This window comes from Falco peregrinus, chromosome W (assembly GCF_023634155.1).
Source record: "Falco peregrinus isolate bFalPer1 chromosome W, bFalPer1.pri, whole genome shotgun sequence".
Taxonomy (NCBI): domain Eukaryota; kingdom Metazoa; phylum Chordata; class Aves; order Falconiformes; family Falconidae; genus Falco; species Falco peregrinus.
Genome location: NC_073743.1, coordinates 16,106,227 through 16,115,591, shown reverse-complemented (window position 1 = coordinate 16,115,591; position 9,365 = coordinate 16,106,227). Strand labels below are relative to the sequence as shown.

At 42.3% G+C, this 9,365-nt stretch overlaps 1 protein-coding gene across 1 annotated transcript; it reads left to right on the top strand.

Annotated features, from left to right (window-relative positions):
• The first annotated feature begins 3,820 nt into the window (after window positions 1–3,820).
• LOC129783051 (uncharacterized) lies at window positions 3,821–8,763 on the top strand. Its single transcript, XM_055792712.1, is given in 2 exon segments — window positions 3,821–4,916; window positions 5,055–8,763. Coding segments are annotated over 2 exon segments (4,623 nt in total). The 3' UTR covers window positions 8,582–8,763.
• Window positions 8,764–9,365: the final 602 nt, after the last annotated feature.

Genomic DNA, 9,365 nt, shown 5'->3' with positions numbered 1-9,365 from the left:
GCATTTAAATTATTTGTAACTTCACCACCACTAAGTCACCTGGGTGGATGTGTGACTTTTTAGGGCCATTGAATGTGGTGCATTTTCACCATTTATTACAGTTACAGAAACACCTGTACTTAACAAACTCTGTTAATCTGCTGAAAGTTCAGTCTTTTACTGGCTTCAAAATGTTGTCTTAATGCACAGGAAACAAACAAACAAACAAACAAAAATCCATGCAAAAAACACAGCAGTGTTTCATTTATTAAATACCCATTTTCCCTTTTAGGGTGAAGCTTTGTGAGTTTCCATACTAGAGCTGAAGAATTCACCTGAATTTAGCAAGAATGGATTGGAACTTTCCTCTCCCATAAATGTAACCATATAAGATTTGCAAGTTTAGTCTTATTTAGTCAGTAATCTAAGCTTCCTTTGTAGACAAAGGAGGGATTGTAGTATCTTCACAAGGTGATATATCTCATGCTAAAGTAGCATAGAATGAATCACCTGTGGAGGTGGTGACTTCTCTCTGTAAGAAACTATGGACTAGGGTATTGTTTATTAAGATTTATGTTAAGCCCAATGTAAAGATTAGGCAACAAAAGATAAGATAACCGCCAGGTGTCCAGGATGCCGCTTGTGCATATGAATGAAGGGTCAACACCTCCACTACTTCATGAACATGAAAGTAAAAAAAAAAGGTATAAAAAGGGACTGTTTGAACTGCTCAGGACGGCAGTTGGCGGAGCGCAGACTCCCCTGTCGTCCAGCGCTGTTTTTGCTCATATTCTACTTGCTATAATTAATAAAAATTTTAATTGGATTATGATCTATTGTGGTCTCAATTTATAACAATTCTGGTGCCGTGACTCGGATAAGGAACGGTGGGCTTTGGTCCTCCGGGGAGGCGCCCCGCGACATTTCGCGGCCCCGCGACCAACAGCTTACTCCAACCTTACCGACGAACCTAAATTCTAGAATAATGAGCAAAGGAGAAACCGGTAAAATCCCATAAAAATTCTGTGCACGGGAGTCCGGACGAAGACGCAGGACGCGTAAGTATATTGCGAAGTTGTTCGCGGGTTTGCCGTTCGGGCGGGATTGGGTTTCCTGGAATATAACGAGTGAGTGTATGTTTGTGGATATTCCAGAAGATGGGGGCGAAGGGCAGCAAGCCTTCGACTCCCATGGGAAGGGTACCCATTGTACCTAAGAATACCCCTCTGGCATATATCTTAGACAATTGGAGATATTTCCCTGGAACCCTAGGGAAAGATAAGCAGAAGATGATAGAATATTGTACTAAGATATGGGGAGGGAAGAAAATTTCTAAAAATGTCTTTTGGCCAGTCTATGGGTCAGAAGAAGATTGGGTAAGACAGCAATTAAACCTCTGGGTTAATAATAAAAAACCCCTTAACCCGGAGGAGAGTCGATATGCGGAAGTGTGGCTAGAAAGAACGGGAGCTAGACTTTACCCACTGAATGAAATAAAAACTAAACAAAAGAAAAAGCAGGAAGAGTTGGACGAAACCCTTCTAACCCCCCCTCCTTACATTCCTCCTCCTGCTCCCGCAGAGGTCCCCAGAGTGCCCACTCCCCCACCAGAGTCGGAACAAGGGTCTCCCCCTCTTCCTAGACGCATAACTAGAAGTCAGAAAGGGGCAGCTCAGATGTACCCCCTAAGGGAAATACCCATGGGGGGACCTCAACCTGTGATCGGATATATTTCCGTACCCCTAAACTCGGCTGACCTATGAGATTTTAAATGAACCGAGATGGGAAACTTAATTGAGGACCCACTCGGAGTGGCAGAAAGATTAAATCAATTTTTTTGGACCAAACCTTTATACTTGGGATGAGATGTAATCTATCCTTGGTCAATTATTTACTACCGAGGAAAGAGATATGATGACGAGCAGGAATGAGACTGTGGGATGCTCAGCATGCCTAGGAACCCCAAGCAGATATTAAATGGCCACTCCAAAGACCTAATTGGGATAATCAGGATCCAGTGCATAGAACTCATATGCAGGACCTGAGAACTATAGTAATTCAGGGGATTAGGGAAGCAGTACCCCGTGGCCAGAATATCAATAAAGCATTTAATGAAATGCAAAAGAAAGATGAAAGCCCTACTGAGTGGCTGGAACGACTGAGGAAAGCCCTTCAGCTGTACTCTGGGGTAAATCCAGACGACCCTTTAGGGTAAGCGCTCCTAAAAACTCAGTTTGTGGCAAATAGGAGAGTCAGGGGCTCTATATCTTAGGGGACCGGAGTCATCATGAGCCCTTGATAAAATTAAAAATAGGTCCCCATAAACAAGAGTTCACCTTTTTAGTAGACACTGGGGCTGAAAAATCAACTATTAAGCAAATACCTGAGGGATGTAAAGTTTCCCCTGAAAAAGTACAAGTAATTGGGGCAAAAGGAGAACCCTTTAAAGTAAGCAAAATCAAAAATGTGGTATTCGAAACTGAAAATAAATTTGGAATGGGTGAACTCTTGCTCGTCCCTGAAGCAGAATTTAATCTGTTAGGACGAGATTTAATTGTTGAATTGCAATTAGAAATTAAAATAAAAAATCAAGAGCTAACAGTGATATGGAGAAATAGTGTGAAATGGCAACAATGGACATCGATTGTGATTGTATATGTCTGCTCAAGGAATGTGGGTATGGTGACTGGTCATGGGTGCGATGTCTGGTCACATAGGCACACAGCTCTGAGGAGACAATTACAGTTTTGAGGAGACGCCTGCCCTTCTTCCTCTAACAAAGGGGCTATTTAAAAGAGAATGAGAAAAGGATGAGAGATATTCCAATGCTATCTAGAGGGAGGGAGTGCTAAGTCTCCTTGCTGGAGAAGATCGGATGGTCACAAGGACATGAATCACCTACAAACCTGCAAGACCACCACATTCCAGGCAAAGGACTGATAAGCTAATTAACATACAAAAAAAAGAGGAAGCTAAAAACTTCCTTTAGGTTGTTTTAAGAATTGGGGAGTTCCTGGAATGTAACAACTGAAATAGCGCTCTGTGTCTTGTTTGTTCTATGTGTTGTCTTGTTATATGTTCAAAACTCGGAGTTATGAAACGTATGTTGAAAAAAATTAACATTCTGGTAATTCGTGGCAAATAGCGGAAAACTTAACACTCTGCTTAAGACCAGGAAAAATTGGTTTTTGTTTATTGTTTGGTTTTTGGCAATTGTTCATTGAAATGCATACTTTGTGGACTGTTAGTGTTCCTAAGAGTTTGTACATAAGTGCACGGTACCGTATAACATACTGCTTGTGTGACTGCGGGCTGCCCGGAGAGTGTGAATGGTGTGATTGAGATGCGCATTTTGAATTTCCGTGTATAGCTTAATTATTTTGACTGAGTGTGAGTGCAAGAGTGCTTGAGACAGGCGTTTGAGTGCAAAACAAGTAAGAAGCTATATCCGCGTTTCTGACCTTGGGTGGCTAAGGCGGCCGGAGAAAAACAAAGTAATTAAAATTGCAAAATGGGAAATGGAAGGAGTAAGCCCTGTGAAAAATCGCCTTTGGGTTGTATATTAAAACATTGGAGTGATATTGTAGGACATGGTGGTACCGAAAATAGAAGGAAATTGGTTAAATATTGTAATCAGTGGTGGCCTTTGTATAAATTGGAGAGCGATGCGAAATGGCCTCAGGAGGGAGGAACGTTAGATTATAACACTCTCCTGCAATTAATGTTGTTTCTGAGGAGAGAGGGAAAATGGGATGAAGTATCATATGCAGACATGTTCTTCGTCCTCCGGGACAAACCTGAGTGGCAAAAGGACTGCGGCTTAGTACCCCCTCGGGATCCTATGGTACTAGCACTAGAAAGAGAGGACAGGACGGAGCGTAAAGGAAAGTTGAAAAGATGTTGCTCAGCATGTAGTATTGGACAAAGGTGTATCAAATTAAACGGAGAACAAGAGCCCGAATTAAATGATTTATTTAATCCACCTTATAGAGTGGAGAGACAAGGTTCGGCCGGGGCTCCCAGTCCACCCCCAGGCGAACAAGAGGAAGAAATTCCACAAGTTATTTATAAAGAAAGCCAAACACCCGGTGCCACACAAGGAAACACAAAAACTGCCATTACGGCTCCAAATAGTCCGGTGTCTTCACGCACCAGACAGAAGTCTATTTTACAGGCACCCCTCCGAGAAGCTGTAAATCCGGACGGAGGAACAATGAAAATAAAAGTTCCGTTCACGGGCGCTGATCTGAGAGAATGGAAAGAGGCTGCCCGAGAATACCGTAATGATCCGATAAAGACGGCACAGAATTTTAAATTTCTAATAAAACAGCACAATCCTGACTGGAGTGATATACAATTATTATTAGATTGTTTGACTGAAACTGAAAAACAATTAGTCATAAAAACAGCGGGGGATCTCGCAAAGGAACATTATAATATAAAGGGAGATAATTATAGAGAATGGTTTCCTTTGTTGGACCCGGAATGGGACCCAAACCGAGCCGCTGAAATGGGAAGATTACAAGCATACCAGGAATGGATATTCAGAGGAATGGAGAAAGCAATTCCTAGAACAATAAATTGGGCAGCGTTATATGAGGTCAGACAGGGTCCTTCTGAAACACCTTCAGAATTCTTAGACAGAATAAGAGATGCAATGCGCCGGCACACGTCTCTGGACCCAAATTCGGAGGTAGGCACACAGCAACTAATATCCCTCTTTTTAGGACAATCACAGGGGGATATTAGGCGCAAGTTGCAAAAATTGAGACCTCCTGAAAATAGAGACTTGGAAAAATTAGTAGAGGAAGCATGGAGAATATTTAGTAATCGAGAAGAAGGTTACAAGCAGGACCAAAAGAAAATATTAGCAGTAGTAAGAGAAAATGAGAATCAAAAATCTAAAGTTAAATCAAGGTGTGGGCTGACACCCCTGGGTAGGAATCAGTGTGCAATATGCAAAAGGACAGGACACTGGAAAAACGAATGCCCTGAACGCAGACATCAAGAAAACACTAAATGGCGCAATAATCAAGGGAAAACAATAGCTCACATGGAAGAAGAAAATTGATTAGCCGACCCATTAATAAAATTAAAATTAGGAGAAGAACAGGAGGAGGTGGAATTTTTAATAGACACAGGAGCCACCTATTCGGTTTTGAACCAGGCTTTAATGCCTTTGGGAAATGATTATGTTTCAGTAAAAGGTGCAACTGGCCAAACTGAAAAGGCTTATTTTTGTAAACCTTTAAAATATAAGTTGGGAAAACAGATGGGGATCCATAAATTCCTATTTATGCCAAATTCCCCAAAGGCCCTTCTTGGTAGAGACTTATTAGAACAATTGGAGGCAACAATCAAATTTTAAAAAGGGGAAGTTACTCTGGAGGTAAATAATCATCAATACATACAGGTTATGAGCCTATCTCTGGCCAATACTCCTATAAAAAGGGAAATTGATACCAGGATTATTGATCAGGTATATCCCGGAGTATGGGCAATTGACATACCGGGACGTGCCAAGAATGCATCACCTGTAATAGTAAAATTGAAGGACGGACAGAGTGCGGTAAGAATTAAACAATACCCACTGAAAAGGGAAGATAGGGAAGGAATTCGTCCAAACATAGAGCGATTCATAGAACTAAAACTACTAAAAGAATGTGAGTCAGAATTTAACACACCTATCCTCCCAGTTAAAAAACCTGATGGGTCTTATAGGATAGTTCAAGATTTAAGGGCCATTAACAGAATAACAGAGGATCTGTATCCTGTAGTAGCTAACCCCTATACCTTACTTACCACCCTGACACCTGACCTAGCTTGGTTCACAGTTTTAGACTTAAAAGATGCCTTCTTTTGCCTCCCTCTCCATGAAGCCAGCCAAAGAATTTTTGCTTTTGAATGGGAAAATCCCAGAAGCGGTCGAAAGACCCAGCTCACATGGACGGTGTTGCCACAGGGGTTTAAAAATAGCCCCACAATTTTTGGAAACCAATTAGCAAAGGATTTGGAGTTATGGGAACCACCGTCAGAAGAAGGGAAAGTGTTACAATATGTAGACGATCTTCTTATTGCAACCAGAACCGAAGAATCTTGTATTATTTGGACTGTGAGTCTGCTGAACTTTCTGGGACTACAGGGATATCGAGTTTCTAAGAAGAAGGCACAGGTGGTGTTACAACAGGTCACATACCTGGGGTACGAGATCAGTGCCGGACAACGGGTCCTGGGGAAGGCCCGAAAAGAAGCCATATGCCAAGCCCCCCGACCACGAACTGTAAAGGAACTGCAGACATTTCTGGGAATGACAGGATGGTGCCGGCTTTGGATATGTAATTATGGCTTGCTTGTTAAACCATTATATTCCCTGATAGCAGCTAATCAGAAGGATCTTCAGTGGGATGCTGAATCAGACAGAGCTTTCCATGAACTGAAGAAAGCCTTGATGTCGGCACCAGCACTAGGACTTCCTGATGTGAGTAAGCCATTTTTCCTATTTTCCCATGAGAAACAGGGAATGGCATTAGGAATACTGGCACAAGATTTGGGACCATACAGACGGGCAGTGGCATACTTCTCTAAACAGCTGGATGCCACTGCAAAAGGGTGGCCTGGTTGCCTGAGAGCAGTAGCAGCCGTCATCCTAAACATCCAAGAGGCCCGGAAGTTTACCCTGGGCCAGAAAATGACTGTCTTAGTATCCCACACAGTGTCTGCAGTCCTTGAAACAAAAGGGGGGCATTGGCTCTCCCCACAGAGATTCCTAAAATACCAGGCCATAATGGCGGAACAAGATGATGTTGAGATCGTGACTACAAACATCGTCAATCCAGCCTCATTTCTTAATGGGAATATTGGAGAATCAGTCGATCATGACTGTCTAGAAACAATCGAAGCCACTTATTCTAGTCGGACAGATCTCAAGGATGTTCCTATTAATGGAGCTGAACATTGGTTCACGGATGGGAGCAGCTATATGCTGAATGGAAAGCGACATTCCGGATATGCTGTTACAACCTCTGAAGAAGTGATAGAATCGGGGCCGCTACCGGCTGACACTTCGGCACAGAAGGCTGAAATCATAGCCCTTACTCGAGCTCTGGAAAGAGCTCGGGGAAAACCTATAAATATTTGGACTGATTCTAAATATGCCTTTGGAGTGGTACATGCTCATGGAGCAATATGGAAAGAAAGGGGACTGTTAAACTCCCAAGGAAAAATCATCAAACATGCGGAAGAAATTTTGAAACTCCTAAATGCGGTCCAGCTTCCTGAAAGGGTGGCAATTATGCACATTAAGGCACACAAGAAAGTGAGCACAGAATTGGAAAGAGGAAATGAACTGGCAGACAGGGAAGCAAAACAGGCAGCCAGAAAAGCAATCAAGGTAGAGGGTGCGCTAATACCCGACGGACAAATATCTCTAGAAGGTAAACCAGACTATACTAAAGAAGATCGCAAACTGATTTCTGACCTAAAGGGATCATATAATGAGGAAGGGTGGGCTATAATCTCACATGGGAGAATAGTGATTCCTTCCTACATGGTATGGTCAGTAGTCAGGGAAGAACATAGAAAAAGGCACTGGGGGGCAGAAGCTCTATATAAGGATCTCACTAAAAACATAATAGCACGAAATTTGTATACTACTATTAGACAAGTAACCCAACAATGTGATCTTTGTCTCCAGACTAATCCTAAGATTACCAAGGGGCCAAAGTTGGGAAAAATTGGGAGAGGAAATGTTCCTGGGCAACACTGGCAGATCGATTTCTCGGAACTTCCTAGAAAAGGGGGGTATCGATATTTATTGGTACTAGCAGATACCTTTTCAGGTTGGCCAGAAGCCTTCCCGTGCAGAACTGCTAAAGCCCGGGAAGTGACCAAAATACTACTCCAAGAGATAATACCTAGGTTTGGAGTCCCAGCGGTAATGTCCTTGGATAGAGGACCACATTTTGTGTCCAGAATAGTGCAACAGATTAGCCACCATCTAGGAATAGATTGGCAATTACATACCCCATACCGACCACAATCGAGTGGCCAGGTGGAAAAGATGAATCATCTAATCAAACAACAGATTGTCAAGTTAGGCCAAGAAACAAATCTAACTTGGCCCCAGTCTTTGCCATTAGCCCTTACACGAATTCAAACTAGACCGAGAGCAAAAGAGGGGCTTAGCCCATTTGAAATTTTATATGGACGACCCTATGGGGTACAAAAGGGGATGTCTTCACAGATTGGTGAAGAAACAATGACTTCCTATATGGTGGCACTAAACAAACAATTAATAAGAATTAAGAAGCATGTGATGGGAACACGCAGTAGGGGTCTGGATGGACCTGTTCACGATATACGACCAGGGGACTATGTATACGTTAAGTGTTTTGCAGATAAAACCCTGGAACCACAGTGGACCGGACCTTTTCAAGTCCTACTCACCACCTACACTGCAATCAAGGTTGAGGGACAGAATTCTTGGATTCACCATACCCGGATTAAGAAAGCCCCTGCAACTTCGTGGAAAGTAACCCCAGATAAAAAAGAACTGAAACTCAAATTTACTCGGACAAATGGGAACAATGTGGGTGGCAAGTAAGTGAACCTGAGCGGTTGCGGATCCACCATATGGGAAGGGCACCACAACAAACAATATAGAACAAGAGTCGGGGACTGAGCCAGTGGCCAGTCTTGCCCAACTTGTTATTAGTAAGCCCCAACTCAAACAAAGATATTTTTGATCAAAACAGATTTTAACGTTTAGATTCTTAAAATGATCAATAGTGGGTTTAAACCATTTGTGGTTTTTTGTACCCTCTCTCTTGCCTACAACCAAGAGCCTCATAATTGGCCTTGGAATCATGCCCAGAAAAAACACACTGGAATAATGGGAAAGGTGGACTCAAAGACGAAACTAGCTATGGTGGTTTTTTCTGAAAATGAGGTGTACCAAAGGAATCAATGGGATCGGGAGGATGTACACAAAGTCGACCGATTATGGGGAAAATTAGGAGATAAGATAAAAGTAGGATGTCAAACATATAATGAAAAGGATAACACCAAGATTTCGGGAGACACCCAGATTAATGTCAGAAAGGTAGATAAGGAATTTACCCTTCTAAATACAACCATGTGCTTTAATTCACGGGAATGTTGGCACAATTTTACCTTAACCGAGCCCATCTTTATAATATGCCTAGGAAAGGAATCCCCAAGAACAGCTCTGACTTATAAGATCAAAATAACAATCATGCTAACCACTGTTCCTACCACCACCACAGTTACAACAACCCCATTAACGCTTGATCTTAAATTAACTAAACCAGATCCAAAGATTTATACAATTGGACCATATGTAATCAGAAATACAGGTCAGCAACAAA